The sequence below is a fragment of the Talpa europaea genome, assembly GCF_964194135.1.
Source record: "Talpa europaea genome assembly, chromosome: 13".
Lineage (NCBI taxonomy): Eukaryota > Metazoa > Chordata > Mammalia > Eulipotyphla > Talpidae > Talpa > Talpa europaea.
In genome coordinates, this window is record NC_140080.1 from 42,391,075 (window position 1) to 42,407,205 (window position 16,131).

Below are 16,131 nucleotides of genomic sequence, written 5' to 3' on the forward strand. Positions count from 1 at the left end.
GTAGTAGAGAGCCTTTTCTTGTTGTTAAGCAATTAACTTCCACAAAGCAATGTATAAATATGTCCAACAAATATGATTTAGTATCTCTTGTGTGTCCTGGTCTCATGCTGTTATGGGGAATCAGAAAATAAGCTAGGACTCTCTAATCACTAAAGGGGGGACAGTGGATTACTAGCTGTGAGAAGGTCAATTCGGAGGTAAAATTATTGGACTCTGGGAGCACAGTGGAGGGGCTGTTTCATGCTCCATTTGTATCGGGGAGAAACCTCCATTGAAAAGGCACCCTCCTGAGAAGGACTTGATTTTAATGAGCATTTCAGAACCTTGTTCCTAGAAGCCTCTGGCTGGTATATATAAAGATCTCTTATGCCCAGGAGCATTAAGTGTTAAAGATAGGTGGTTAAAGGAGTATAGATGCTTGTTTATATGTTAAAAATGTTAACATTAAATGTTTAAACTACCAGTGCAATGTTTTCATTGCATCCCAGGCATTGTGCTGAGTGGTTTACTTGTACCTCATACAACTCTTGGAGATTGCTAGTATTTTGATCTCCATTTCATAGGTGGGAATACTAAGGATCAGAAAGAATCAATTTCCAGCTGCAATTTCATGTGCAACTGTTAATGGCATATTCAGAATTGAAATTCAGATCTGTAATCCTCCAAACCCTATACCTGGTGAATGGGCGCTGACTCCAAATCTATGACCCTCACCGTATGCTAGAGAAACAGTGCCAGAGGTAGACCCTACCTGGCCTGAATTGCTCTTAGAACCCGGGTTCCCCAACCTCTCTGCCTGGTCCTGTTCCTCTGCCACTCACAGCCTTTCATTATTTTAGCCCAGGATTGGCTTTTTGTGCCCTACGTGCTTGGTGATTGGTTCCTCTTTCCCCAGGAGACGAGCCCACCCCTCCCAGATGTGCTGAGTGCCACGGAGCCTCTGAGCACCACCCAGAGGGAGATCCAGCGCCAGTCCACACTGCAGTTGCTGCGCAAGGTCCTGCAGATTCCCGAGAATGAGTCAGAGCTGGCCGAGGTCTTCGCCTTGATTCATGAACTCAACAGCTCTCGACTCATCCTGTCCAACGTGAGTGAGGAGACAGTCACCATCGAGCAGACCTCTTGGTCGAATTATTATGAGTCTCCGTCCACGCAGTGCCTTCTCTGTAGCAGCCCATTATTCAAAGGGGGACAAAAGTAAGCACCCCATTCAGATTTATCCTGCCCCCAAATGCCCTCTATGGCTCATAGGCTCTTTTCTTCAAATGATTTTAAAGCTATCATCTTTGAAGATGTTATACTCTGCATTCTTAATGTTTTCTTTAGCTTTCTAATTGCCAAAAATAGAACAATGATGATGATGAAAATGAGAATAATAATAGTGATTATCCATTATTTCTGTTGTCACCAAATTAGGATTTAGTTTACATCCCATTATAACACTTGGATTTGGGAGGTCAGTGGGAATGGTTAAATTTGGTGATATATTGAGTTATGTAAACTTCAAGAGTGCTTCACAGACCAAATCTCAACAAAGTGGGAATGCCAGCCCAGACCACTTGGTAACCCAGGCTCCAGCGCCTTCATCTGCCCAGTCCACGAATGTCTGGAGAATTTGGCTATTGATCACTGAGCCCTGGAATTGCTTTCAGGGGTTGATATCCTTTCTATTTTTTTATTGGTGATGTTTTTGGTACTAGCTCCCTGGCAGGACCTCAGGAGTGCTGGCTGCTGACAGCCAGCCGACTGCAGGTGGTGACTGCTCAGGTGAAGATGTGTCTGAATCCCCAGTGTCTGGCCCTGCACAGCTTCATGGACATTTATACAGGTGAGTGCCAGCCTTTTCTCCCCTCAGAGGCCACAGAGCAGACTGGAGAAGAGCCTCTGTGTTCTGACCTGTCCTTGGATCACTGGACCTTCCCGGATGGGCTTCTGGGGAAGCAGGAGATTTTTCCTTCAGAATGCCTCTGCCCTAGAAGGTGACATTTACTTCTCAAATGTTAGGACTCTTTCTTCTTTGGGCCCTTAAAACAAAGTACATTTAAAGACAACAGCTCTTTGTTGTGGAAAAACTGGAAAATGCAAACAAGTATAAAGAGGGAGCTAAAAACCAGCATTAATTCTACTGTCATGAGATCAACACTTGCACTCTCTAATCCACATGTTTACTTGTACATGCAAAGTTTAAGAATGTCCAGAAGTGCTCATTGGTTTGTAATTCTTGCAACAAAAGGACAAGTACAGATGTTTTCAAATGTACTTTTTAAATTTAGCAGAATTATGAGCATCTCCCTACAGCAGCAAGTTTAAACATGACCATTTCTAAGGAATGAGCGTGCTGTTTTAGAGTCCTCTTTATAACTGCATCTTTGTGTGCAGCTTTAATTATTTCCTTTGGGCAAATGCTCAAAAGTGGAATTGCTGTACATTTATTGTTTTCTCCCCCATTCTTTCATCAACATCGAGCGCTTATTGAACATTCCCCATGGTGAGAATTTGAATTGAGTTTGAGTTATTATTTGTCCTTTGTCTTCAGAATCTATGGTTCCTTACTTTGAAGTTACACTTTTTTCTATCTTGTATGTTAAATATACAAGATATATTTAATATCTTGCCTGATTGAGTTTGTGCTGCTTGATATTCTTGTCAGTAGTTAATTAATGCCCATTCCCTGCAGCTTTTCTAGGCCGAGTAGTACTTAAGGTTTTATACTTTTTTAATTTTAACTTTACTTTTAAATTTAGATGTGATAAAATTTATTTTGTTGTTACATAATTCTGAGGTTGGAGAAATGCACTAAGGTGTGTAACTGCCTCCACAGTCATCATGTAGGATGGTTCTGTTCCCCCACACCCCAAATATTCTCTTGTAATCAAACTCACCCTTAGCTCAGGAGACCTTTTGACCTGTTTTCCATTCCTGTAGTTTTATCTTTCCAGAAAGTCATATAAATGCAATCCTAGTATGTAGCATTTTGAGTCTGGTTTTTTTCACTAAGCATAATGCCTTTGGGTTCATCTATGTTATTGCACCAGTAGTTCCTTTTTATTGCTGAGTAGTTTGTGTTAGTACCACCATTTGCTTACTTCTGTTCACTCACTGAAGAACATTGATTTTGGCAGCTAGGAATAGAGCTGCTGTCAACATTCCTGTAAAGGCTTTTGTGTGACCATAAATTATCATTTCTCTTGGTTAAATATGTAGGATTCAAATTGCTGGGCCATATGGTAAGTGTATGGTTACCTTTATAATAAACTGTTGAACCATTTGGCTACAGGTCTACTCTTACTTTCCCTCTGACAATGCGAGTTCCAGTTTGTAATGGTATCTCATTGTGGTTTTGATTTGTATTTCCCCAATGATTAATTGTGTCGAGCATCTTTTCATGGGTTTGTTTTCCATCTGTAGGGTGAAATGTTCACATCTCTGAACCGTTGAATCTGGTTTTCTTTTCTGATGAGTTTTGAGAAATTTAAAAAAAATATATTCTGGATATAAGTCCTTTCTTGGATAAGTGATTTGCAAATATTTTCTTATGATCTGTGTCCTGTTTGTTCATTCTCTTAACAGAATCTTTCACGGAGCAAATGTTCTCAATTATAGTAAAAACTAAATCATCAGTTTTTCCTTCCAGGGATTGTGTCTTTTATGTTGTTTCTAAGATCTCTACCTAGGGGAAGATCTTATAGTCTTACTATGTTTCTTTTAAACATATTATAATTTTACAGTTTAGGTCTGTGATCCACTTTGAATTTTTGTATGCAGTGTGAAGCCCAGCTTGAATTCAGTTTCTTGGCGTGTGGGTATCTACCTGTTGTACCACCTTTTTAAAAAGTAGTCCTTTCGCCATTGAATTGCTTTTGTTCTTTATGGAACATCAATTGGTCATATATGTGCACTTTTGCACTCTGTTCTCTTCCGCTATTTATTTGTCCTTTTGCCAATATCGCACTGTCTTGTTTACTGTGACTTTGCAGTAAGTCATATAATCAGGTAGTGTGAATCCTCTAGCCTTGTTATTCCAGAATTGTTCTGGTTATCTTAGTTGCTTTTGCATGTCCATGTAAAATTTTAAAAATCAGCTTGTCAGTATCTGCAGAATCCTGCTGGAATTTTAAATTTGAATTGTGTCAAATATGTATTCAATTTGGGGAAGTTTGACATGTCTTGAAATAATTACTTTCCAATCCATGAACATGGTCTGTCGTTTTCTTTTATTTTATTTTCTTAACAGTGTTTTATAGTTTTCAGCATTTAGATCCCAAGCCTATTTTGTTAGGTTTAAACTGCAGTGTTTTACTGTGCTCTTCTTAGTGCTGCAGGCACAGTTCAGTTTCTGACTGTTCAGGCTAGCAGCGTCTTTGTCTTCATATTCATTGACCATGCTTAGATACACTTTAGGAACTTGTAGATTAGTATTTGATAGGTAAAAACCAGTATAGTTTCTGGGCCTCCCTGGTGACGCAGGCAGTTGAGCACCACACTGCCAAGCTGTCCGTAGCCTCTGCAGCACAGGTTCGATCCCGGCCGGCCGGCGAGACTCCCACATGGCAAAGCAGACCTCTCCTGTCTCGCCCGCTACTCCCCAAGCAGTGTATCCTCAGTCTGCCTGTTCTGTTCCCTGCTCTGTCTCTGGTGAATCCTCTCACCCTCCTGCGCATCTCAAGAACTGTACCCCAGTTCTTGCATAAATAAATAAATCTTTTTTTAAAAAAAACCAGTATAGTTTCTTAATTAGTTGTATTTTTTTGATTACTAGAAAGATTTAAATCTTTTGCATTTTTTCTCTTGTGAATTTCCCGTTATTTGAGGTATTTTGTTGACAAGAGTTCTGCAGTTCATCAGTTGTCTTTTAAACTTGGTTGCAATTGCTTTTTGACACAAAAGGTCAAAAAGATTTTTTTGCTCTTTGTTTCTTTTAGATTTTTATGTTCTTAAAGTTCTCATGGTTTCAAAGTGACTTTGCTATTCTGCTCAGAAAGGCCTTCCCCACTCCTCTCTTCCTTTAATGGGAACACAGTCTGAACAAACTTGTGTATTTTGTGCAAATAAACGATCTTAACCATCTTTCATATATCTTAAATTGACTGCATTTAAATTCCTGTACCTCTATCCTCGAATTTAGCAGAGAGGTGATTTTAGAACCTTTGTTAACCCCCTACACTTCCTGGACTAGAGACTGCTAGGTCTGTCCCAGTAGCACAGGTGTTCCTGGCAGAGGTGGCAGAGTGATGCCTGTGGTGGTGACTGTGCTGGGTGTAGGGAGAGGTTTCTGTTTTTATTTAAAAAGAAATTATACTATACATATTTCTTTACTTGCTTTTTTCATTTAACAATATATTGTGGACAACTGCCTGTCAGAGCATATAGGTCTGCCTTACTCTTTTTAACTAGGCATAGTGTTTCTATTTTATGACTACACCATAGCTTATTTAATAATCCTATTTCCAGGTTTTTGCCTCTGTGGATGATGTTATAGAGACGAAACTCTCTTGCTTCTTTTTAACATTCAGGTCTCTTTAATGTGGGGAACAAGCTGCTGGTGAGCCTGGACTTGCTTTTTGCAATCCGAAACCAGATCAAGCTGGGAGAGGACCCCAGAGTATCCATCAGCACTGTTCTAAAGTCAGTGCAGGAGCAGACAGGTAAAAGTTGCCTTATTCCCCTCCCCATGGCTAGTCCTAAGCTCCCTGGATTTTTCAGTGATGACTTTGTTTGAAAGAGTCATCCTGGAAGAGAGTGTGATTTTGTGATGGAGACATTCCTAAGACATTCGTTCTTTTGATTTTTGGAAATACCAAGCTAGCTTTGGAAAGTGTGAGTCTTTTGTGCATCAGGGGACCATCAGTAGAAAATTAAGCTGACTTTTTGAAGCTCATCCTTTGAGCATAGGTAGATGTGATCTCATTGCATTTCAGTCATATGTTCGCCACACACAGTTTCTGCATGTCTGCTGCCAGCCCCATGGCTCATGTGACCTGAAGGTGCCAGTCGCATAGTTGAGGGTGGAGAGCATCTTCCTTACTACCAAGAAATTATTGTTTTTTTAATTCCTTTCCCCTTCCCATTCCCACAGACTCTACTTAACCATTACCTTTTCTTGCTATGAGGACAGGTGGAGTCGAGGAAATCTTCCTGGCTCAGACAAATCCATTTGAGTCTGGGCTCTGCCACTTGGATGGCAGAGTGATTTTGAGCAAGTTATTCCCTATGCCTCAGTTTCTCCAGTTATAATACAATAAGGATAAGGGGCCCCGGTTCATAAAGATATAAGGGTTGAATGAGATAATGCAGTTGAAACTGGTGCCACAGCATCTGGTGCCTGGAAGGCGGTATTACAAGGGGGCTTTTGGGTTGCCTTCTGACATTTTTGAAGGCCAGGCTACTCAACCCTCAGACTGGTTAGTATTCTTGAGTGTCCTTAGGTGAGAGGCAGCCTACAGAGTTGCTGTTCTTGCTGGCCATTGGCTCATCCCTGGTGGCCTCAGAATCATCGTCTTTGATCTCAATGCTCTTGTTCTCCTTCCAGAGAAGACTCTGACCTCAGAGGAGCTGAACCAGCTGCAGGAACTTCTGTGCAATGGCTACTGGGCTTTCGAGTGCCTCACTGTCCGAGACTACAATGACATGATCTGTGGCATCTGTGGTGTGGCCCCTAAAGTGGAAATGGCCCAGAGGAGTGAAGAAAATGTGCTGGCACTGAAGAGTGTGGAGGTAAGTGCCTCTCGGCCACTGTTGGTGACCTCTGCAACTGTTCTCCCACTTTGGCGCCCACCTTCTTATACCATGTCCCTGGGGCAGATAACTAGTCCTGTCCTATGTGGGGTGAGTGACTTCTTCCTGCTGCTTCCCAGGATTAAATCTAATGAAGGCATTTGTTACTCATTCTACAAATAATGTAAATATGAACAAAGTATGCTTTTAGACACTTAGGAAGTGGCAGTAAAAAATCCCACAGGGTTTCTGTGCTCATGAAGCTCACATGCTGGCTGGGGGAGACAGGCAGGAAGCGAATATTGTTAGTAATTGTATCTCTCATGTATAATTATAACTAATTTATTTAAAGTAGCATAGTAATAATAAAGCATGGAAAAGAGGAGAGTGTGGTGGAATGGGGGATAATTACTGTTTCTTACGGGTAGTTGGCGAAGGTCTTTCTATTCCAGTGGCATTTGAGTAGAGATCTGAAGCCCATGTAGCTCTTGGGGAGGAGTGTTCCAGGCAGAGGGAGCAGAGAAAGAGTGGTCTGGGGTGGGCTTGCTGGGTGTGACTGAGGAGCAGCAGGGTGGCCAGAGGGGCTGGACTGTGCTAACCTTGGGAGAGAGGTGGAACATGTGAGGGTCACCAGACTGGGAGTTCAGACTGGGGTCACTGGTGCCATTTGAAGGCCTCACACTGAGTGAAATGGAGCAACCAATTCTTTGGGGGGAAAGAATGACATGATCTGACTTAGGTTTGTAACTGAAAATGTTCACACGAAAAGAACGGCAGCTTTATACATTAATTCTAACAAATGTCCAAGAAATGTATGAATCCAGTAATAGGAAAAGAACAAAAATAGGTGTTATTTCCCCAGTTCACATGCAAGACCATGTAACCTTGAGAATGAAAGCAGACATTTAACATAGGAGAAGAAATTGGGACTGATTGTACTCATGAATATAGATGCCAAAGACCTGAATTAGATAACAGCAAATCAAGTCTAATGATGAATAAAGTAATGTGCCATGACTAAGCTTTCCCCAGGAAAGCAAGATAACGCCAACATTTGGAAATTCACTAATGCAAGCAACCACTTAACAGATTAAAGGAGAAAGCCCATATGATTATTTCATTAGATGCCAAAAAGTCTTCATTATTAACACCCATTTATGATAAAGTTCATTGTACAATGAGAATAATAGGGAGGCTTCTTAACCCTTTACGGGGTTTTTTTTAAAAAGCACCCATAGATTGATGAACTGTCTCCTAGGTCAAGGCCTGCTCACCTTGCCCAGGCATGGATGCCCCTTGCATGTGAGGTCGTTGCCCTGGGACACTGGCTTTGCCTCTCACCTGTCATTATTGGGGACTAGAGGGGGCCTCTGGAGAAAAGCTTTGGTTTGGTTTCTGGCATGGCTAGCTGAGCACATTAGGGATGTAATGCATATTCCTCTTTCCCGTCCCAATTTAAAAAGAAAAATACATATGTTGATCAAAAAAATTTTTGAAGGATGGTGGTGCATAACAAGACATTTGAAAACAATATTCCCTGGAGCTCTTTCAGTGTTCCTTGGAGAGAAAATGAACTAATAATAATGCTTTTTTGTGTTTTTTTTTTTTCACCAAGAGAGTGTCTCCAGACCCATTCAAATCTGTTTGCCGATCAGCATGAATAGTAACATAGTCACAATTTGTTGTGTGCTTAATTACATATGCTAACTTCTTATTCTGTGTGAAATTCTTTGCTGTATGACTTCATTCCCACCCAACCCTTTGAGGTGAAGGGATTGAAATTCCAGGGCTTATCCAAGCTCACCTGGCCAGAAAGGGGTGACCCTGAATGGCCTTTGGTATGACTGTGATCCCAGTGTCTGAGCTTCTTGGCACCGCCACACTCACCACTACTTCCAGGTACTGAGCTCTGGTTTTTCTAAACACATCTGGCAAGAGACATTTTGGTTTCCAGAGTAGACAAAGGTCACGTCCCTGCAAAGTCTCCATCTCCAGCCTTGCTGGTCCTTGCCTCGTCCTGGTCAAGGCCCTTTCCTCGCAGGATGGAGCACCATTCCTGCTCTCAGCACGGGGGTCCTGTCCCTCCTGTGGTGCTGCCTGTTTCTGTGTGCAGGATGGGTGTGTGTGTGTCTAGGGAGAAGGTGAGACTATGAAATAAAACAAAGATTCTGAACAACACTGTAAATATGCTTGTCTGTAGAAGACGGTTTGGATTGACCCCTGTCCTCGGGGGCTGTTGGCGGGAGGACCCTTGACACAGATGGCAGTTACCGCGTTGGTTTGTTCCCACAGTGTATTCAGTTGGCATTTCCTGTCCCTTTGTGGGTGGGCTCAATACCTTATGAAACTGGGACACTTGCCATTTCCTCAGGCGTGCACGGAGTGCCTGTGAAAGGGGACGGAGGGGAGGTGAGCAGGGAAGGAGAGGTCTTTGTGCGGAGCGTGGGTCTCAGGCATGGAATTGCATCAGGCAGTGGTTCTCAAACTTCTTGGTGTGGGGACTTGCTGGACCCACCCATGAAGGTTCTGACTGGGTGTATCTGGATTGGAGGTCAAGAATTTGCATTTCTATTAAGTTCCCAGATGATGGCCACACTTTGAGACCCACTTACCTAGGGAATCTTGAAAACGCACACCTAACGATTTAGTGCATACAGATTGCTTTGGCCCATGTGTCTGAATAAGAAATTAGAGTACTGCTGAGTGACTCAGTGACTCTGGAGATAGTAAGGCCAAAGGCCATAGTGAGCGCCATGAAAGAGGACGTGCAAGAGGTAACCGTTAGCAGCATGCGTGCTGGGTGCCTGTAACAGATAGGTCAGTGCTGTGTGAGTTCGGGCTGTGTGCCAGGGTCAACAGGGCCTTGGAAGCTGGGTGCAGTGTTACTCCATCTTATTCTCATGCCTGCCAGTTGGGTTTGGGGATTAAGGGCTTAGACTTTGGAACTAGAACTTTGTTCACTTCTTATTCTATCCCTCAGTCTAGTGTCTCACTCTGACCCCTTCCCTGATACTGTAGGAGTTAGTGCCTGGCTCATGACACATACACAGATGGTGGCTCCCCTCTCCTGGCAGGGCTGGCTCCCCTTTCCTGGCAAGCCTCTCTGTTATTCTTATTGTACAATGAGCTTTGTCTTAAATGGGTGTTAATAATGAAGGCTTTTTTGCATCTAATAAAGTATAGGTCTGGGGGGTGCTTTGGTGTGGGAGGAGCAGTAGGCTGAAGGGCATTGGGAACTAAGGTGCTCCATGTGGAGACATCCTGGCAGTGTAGGGCTGTCAGACTCCTGCCCCCCAGCCTTGGTTGCCGTGGGCCATGTATCAGGGAGGTAGGTTCTGTGTTGCTAATGCTCCATGGCTCCTACAATGTGATCTTTTTATCCTGACCCCTTAGTTCACCTGGCCTGAGTTCTTGAGCTCTAATGAAGTCAATGTGGAGGATTTCTGGGCCACGATGGAGACAGAGGCGATCGAGCAAGTGGCCTTCCCCACCAGCATCCCCATCACCAAGTTTGATGCCTCTGTTATCGCGCCCTTCTTCCCACCACTCATGAGAGGAGCTATGGTCGTCAACACGGAGAGAGACAAAAGCCTGGATGTGCAGCCGGCACCTGGTAAGGTGCCTGGCAGCTGACTGGAGTCAGGGCAGGCCTACTTTGGAGTCCGGGACATTGTCCGTGGCAGGATGGCACAGGTTGTAGGGAGGGGGCTGACCTGCCTCTATGGCTTTTCTGGAAAGTGGGCAACAACCTGAGATTAAATTCACGGTGCCGAGTTTTGAGAAGTTGCCAGCCATATATCAGGGCTGACTTCAGGGCTGGCTGTCAGCTGTCTGCAGCACACTACACTGACAGTGGAAATCCTCTGAAAGGTGCTGCTGGTCGGGTCCGTCCCAGAGATCCTCACTGATACGTGCAGGGAAGCCAGGGAACCTGCTTTGTAAATGGATCTTTAAGATGGTTTTGTAGACACTGCATTACACATGAGGGGAGACACCCTGAATGAACTACTGAGAACATAGGTTTCTGACAACTTGGGGCCACTGCCCAGGTATGTTACCTAGTTAGGTGGCCTCCACCAAAGCCCATCATTGCACGGATCCTCTGCTCCATTCACAAAGGAGGCATGTGCTGTTCTCAACTCAAAGGACTCGCACTGCTGCGAAATGTGAAATGCTTTGCTTTTGCATCTCACAGTAAAAAATAACTGCGTCATGACCCTCGTGGTGCATAAATCTGCACAAGTGTGTATATCTGTAACTGAAACAGAATTTTCACAAATAGTACTTTTTTTTTCCAGTGTAATACACTTTATTTTCTATTTTCATATATGAAATTCAGGACATGAACTGCTAAATAGGTTTGTCATATTTCGGGATCTACTGATTCTCAAACAGCACTTCCTCACATGCAGTAGATACTGAGGTCCTGCCTTGTGTTCGCTGCTTCAAAGCTCAGGAGTGTTTTTTTAAGGTCCCAGTAACTGTGGTCAGGCTGGTTTGGGGACTCAGTAGAGTGTCTTTAAAGGAGAGCCGCTGTTCTCGTTGCTGTGACTTTGTGGTGAGCCGCTGCCACCTGGGTTCTGCAAAACCTGCACAGAGGAAAGCCGACCCATTATGGGGTATTTGCAAGGGCTGTCTGCTGGGTCTTGTCCATTAGTGTTCAGGGTCAGAAAGCCAGTTCTGAGCAACTTGACTGGACTTCGCTGTGGAAGTTAACAGACCCACCTCGGGTGCCCCTCCCCCGAGCCCTGGGCCCTCTGTACGTGGCTGGCCTGGCTCTTGGCACCCTCCCACCCAACCCCACCCCGGTTCTCAGCTTCATTCAAGAGGTATCCTGGCACAGCACCTTCCCAGCCCCATGTCTCTTATCTCTTGCAGGCAATGGCAGTGCCTTGGTGAGGCTGCTCCAGGAGGGCGCCTGCAGGCTGGAGGAGATCAGCACCTACAATGAAGATGACCTGCGGCACCTGCTCAGGCAGTGCAGCATCCCCTTTGGGGCAGATGACTCTAAGGTAAGCATTCGAGGGCGGCAGTTGAGATAGAAGTTTTGGTAACAGGCTAATGGGCCCATTTTTCTGAGCAGGGATATGCAAGTCTGCCTTGCGCTATGTTGGACAGCGGGTGCTGGGGGCAGGAGGCCTGGGCACACGCACACTGGAGGGCTCTCCCCCATCAGTCCTGTGCGGAAGGTGGTGGGCCTGGGCTTCCAGCTCTCCTGTTTACTGTGACCCTGCATAAGCTACCACACCTCTCAGAGTCTGTTTTTCTTCATTTGCCAAGTGAAAGTAGCCAAAATACTCCCTGAGGGTTGTTTCAAGGAAGGTGCTTTGTATAGTGTCTGGTTGTCTCCTGACCAGGCTCTAGGTGAATGGGCGCCGTTGCATCCAGGGACGTGTGAGCATGCACGAGTGTGCACACGCACATTGTGGCCACACGTGGCCTACCTTAATTCATACCGATAGGCTCTGGATAGTTGTGTGCTTCCTTTTGGTTCAGGTGTGACTGTTACTTCTCTTAGCAGCTTTCCCTGCCCTTTAGTAGGAACATTTCGGACCTCGGAGTGTGGCAGCTTGCTCTGTTTGGCTGGCTCCATAACTTTATCCTTTCAAGGCCTTGGGTTCCTGGAGGGGCCCTCGAGCAGCTTGGGCTGGTGAGGCCTACTTGACCTTGGCAGTTGATTCTTTTTTGCTCTGGGTACTGAAGCCTGGTCCCTTAGCAGTTGGCCTCATTTGGTAATCTTGTCCTCTGTCCCAGGACCAGCTCTGCTTCTCCTTGCTGGCCCTCTACAAATCTGTCCAGAATGGAGCCAGTGCCAGACAGCCCCCACCTCAGTTCACAGGGGGTAAGATCTACAAGGTGTGCCCCCACCAGGTAAGAGGACAACCAGGGTGGGTGAATTGTCCATGTCAGAACACCCATACAGGGTGTCATTGATCCCTCTCATCTTGTGGGTCGGGTGCCAGCCTTTGGGCTAAGAAGGAGTCGGGTCGTCATCAGGGAGTATTTATCAAGCTTCCTACCTACCATGTGCTGACCCCTGCATTGGTTATCGAGGGCCCCAAAGTGAGCCACAGACAGCACTCCTTTCTGGCTGACCTATTTTTATGATGGGTATATCACCATGGCTTGGTGGTAGCTCTGAAGGAAGACCCTGGCATGGAAAGTAAGAGGAGTAAACTCTCACCATGCACCACCCAGAGAAGGCCATAGCCCCGGCAAGGAGCCAGGGAAGGAAAGTTCAGCAGAGGGAACTTGGGCCTGGGTGGGAAACTGGTGATCCAAGAGGAGGAAGGTTAGTGGCCACCCCATACTAGATCTGTGGTTTGTAGGCCAGAACAAAAGTTTGGAGATTTTTTCTGAGGGATGCAGTGTCCATTAGATGGCTTGGATTGGGAAACAGGGTGGGGCTGTGATCTGGTTTAGGGAAGATCATGCTGTGCAGAGTAGGCCCATCCAGGAAGGTGCTGGGGTTAATAACCCCAAACACACTGAATGGGGAGAGAGCCTGCTCAGAGGATTATGTCATTGTGACTGGAAATCCTCTCACAAGAAGCAGTGACACAGGGACAGGAGAGCCATAGATCTCGGCACTGGGAGGGGGACACCAGCAGGACGGGTGGGTGTACATGTTGGGCGTGGAGTCTGAACTCCCCACTATGTGCAGCGCTTCCTGGCAGTGGAGCTATTGACTCCTGTCTCCGCCTCCCGCCTGGGCAGCACAGCATGGTGGGTGGGGGGAGCTGCTCAGAATACAGATGCTTGGGCCGCACCTACAGAGACTAATTCTTAAGGTCATGTTGGGTTCCAGAAACCTCCATTTGTGACCAGCTCTTAGCTGCCCACACCATGTGGTAGGGTTGGATAGCACTGAACTGGATGGTGCTGGGGAGGCACAAGAAGGGGGGCTGTGACTCAGAGCGGTCCTGTCAGCCTCAACCTCAGCTGTTAGGGACAGAAGTAGGAGGGAAGCAGAATGACTTGGCTATGGCAGGATGACAAGGCTTTCTAGTGAACTCCCTGAACGAATCCAGTGAGGGCCTGACTTGTCTATAGAACAGCTTTTTAAAACCCTGTGCTGGGCCTCTCTTTCCTCCAGGTGGTCTGTGGCTCTAAGTACCTTGTGCGGGGCGAGAGCGCCCTGGACCACGTGGACTTGCTCGCCTCTTCCCGCCACTGGCCGCCCGTCTACGTGGTAGACATGGCCACCCCAGTGGCCCTGTGTGCCGATCTCTGGTACCCTGAACTGACCAACCAGATGTGGGGGAGGAACCAGGGCTGCTTCTCCAGCCCCACAGAGCCGCCTGTGGTGAGTTCTCTTCTGAGGAGCTGGAGTGATTCTCATAGGCCAACAGTGTCTCACCCCCCCCCCCCCAGTCCTTCAGGAAGGCCTTATGGAACCATTTCCAGCATCCTTTGCCTCCACCAATATTTTTTCTTGATGCTCTGGAGTCAGCATTTACCCACAAAAATCTTATTTTTTGTGCATGTGAGGCCATAGTGTGTCCATAGCGTGCCTAGGGTGTCCCACGTACATAGTTGCCTTCCAGATCCTAACTGACCTCATTTGCCCCCTCCTGTTCTGAAAGTGGAGAGTACAACCCAGAGGGAGTGGACTTGTGTCACATGGCTGGTTAGTGGCATGGCCGTTGCTGATTGCCCCATCCTGGTGTCATACTGGGCAGTGAGTAGTTCTTACAGAGACAGTGGACACCCTCAGGCCAGCCGTGCCCTTTGCTGGAAGAAACCTTAGGAGGAAAAGGACAGCTCACCATCACCTCTTCTTTGTCCCGGGGTCCCACTGAGAGCTTCTGTGGGGCACAGCAAAAAGCTCTGAGCCTCAGTGGGCACCACCCCCACTTGCCACCCTACCACCCCCTCTGAACTGATGAGGCGCGGTGACAGTCGTGGCCCAGGTAATTCAGCATCTGCTCTGTCCCTGTTCTCATACGAGACAGGGCCCAGAGGAGGAGAGGGGCCGCAGGTGCATGGTGACACGGGATTTAAGCAGGCTGGCTGACCCAGCCTTCCCTGCACGCCTCCTTCTTTCATGTTCAAGTGCCTTCTCTCTCCTAGAACGTGTCCTGCCCAGAGCTCTTGGATCAGCATTATGCTGTGGATGTGACAGAGGCTGAGCACTCCGTCCAGCACCCTGTCACCAAGACTGCCACCCGGCGCATCGTCCATGCCAGCACACAGCCCAGCCCTGGTGACCCCAGCGCCGGGCACCACTCTTTGGCCCTGTGCCCTGAGTTGGCACCCTACACAACCATCCTGGCCTCCATCCGGGACAGCAAACCAAATAGTGTCCGCCAGCGGCCCATCGCCTTTGACAACGCCACCCACTATTACCTCTACAATCGCCTCATGGACTTCCTCACCAGCCGCGAGATTGTCAACCGGCAGATCCACGACATCGTGCAGAGCTGCCAGCCTGGCGAGGTGGTCATCCGCGACACCCTCTACCGCCTGGGGGTTGCTCAGATCAAGACAGAGATGGAGGAGGGTGAGGAAGAGGAGGCAGCCGTGGCGGCAGAATAGACAGGCTCTGCACAGAGACTACACCGTCTCTCTCAAGCCATACGAGGCCTGGCCCGGGCAGGGGCGGAGGGAGGCTCGCCTGCAGAGAGGGCCTCTGATGCTGGGACTGACCAAAGAGCTTCCATTTCCTGAGCACGCCGGGGCCCAGTCCTTGGTTCGCCACCTCACGGGGTTGGGAAAGGCAGCAGAGCGCTCCTTACCAGCCCAAGAGAGCACTTGGGGGGACATGGTGTGTTCAGCAGAGGGGAGGGAGCCTGAGGGTGCCTGGTGGGTACCTGGCCTGCTAGGGCCCCGGGGGGGCCGAGGCGGGAGTCTGGCACTAGGTGGGAAGGCCGCGAGGTGTCTTCTGTCCCCGAGGAACGCCGTCTCCAGGGCCCACCCCCACGAGTTCCTTAGCCTGTTGCCTTTGACCCTGGGCCTTGGGGGCTTCATTTGCTCTGGGGGCCCCTTTGGTTCCTGATTCTCTCAAGGAGGGCTGCATTTTCCTCCTGCTTTTCCTTTACCCTATAGGGGAAGCTGAGGTGGGAGAAGCAGCCGCAGCTCTTCCAGGACTTCCCTCTCTGCCCCAAACTTTGAGGAAGAGGGTCCCCTTCCTCCTTTCCCTGGCCACTGCTGCTGCACCTACATCCTCCCCGGGCCCTCCCCACGGCGGGGATGTGGTCCTCGGGCATGACATAACCTGGCAGCAGTAGGAGAAACTCCCTTCTGTGAAGGGGAAGCGGACCAGGCTGAAAGGAAACAGCGGACTGCTCAGTGCCCAGGGTTTGCTGGGGGCCTGGGAGCTGGCCGTGTGTTATTTAAGTTATTGAGAGGAGCAGAGTAGGTGGCTTTTTTCCCCTCTCACTTCCCCCGACAAGAATAAAATTTATTAAATTATCT

The 16,131-nt window shown here is 47.3% G+C and overlaps 1 protein-coding gene across 2 annotated transcripts in view; it reads left to right on the forward strand.

Moving 5' to 3' along the window:
- Positions 1-15,252, forward strand: part of HMGXB3 (HMG-box containing 3) — a gene marked incomplete at both ends in the record, with an annotated part of 46,240 nt that extends 30,988 nt beyond the window's left edge. For both annotated transcript variants that reach the window (XM_084252298.1, XM_084252299.1), the window contains 9 exons: positions 896-1,197; positions 1,701-1,828; positions 5,514-5,645; positions 6,530-6,714; positions 10,108-10,327; positions 11,593-11,726; positions 12,469-12,585; positions 13,811-14,020; positions 14,788-15,252. In XM_084252298.1, coding sequence (XP_084108424.1) covers positions 896-1,197; positions 1,701-1,828; positions 5,514-5,645; positions 6,530-6,714; positions 10,108-10,327; positions 11,593-11,726; positions 12,469-12,585; positions 13,811-14,020; positions 14,788-15,252 — 1,893 coding nt within the window. The remainder of the gene's footprint in view (positions 1-895; positions 1,198-1,700; positions 1,829-5,513; positions 5,646-6,529; positions 6,715-10,107; positions 10,328-11,592; positions 11,727-12,468; positions 12,586-13,810; positions 14,021-14,787) is intronic.
- Between the last annotated feature and the right edge of the window lie 879 nt (positions 15,253-16,131).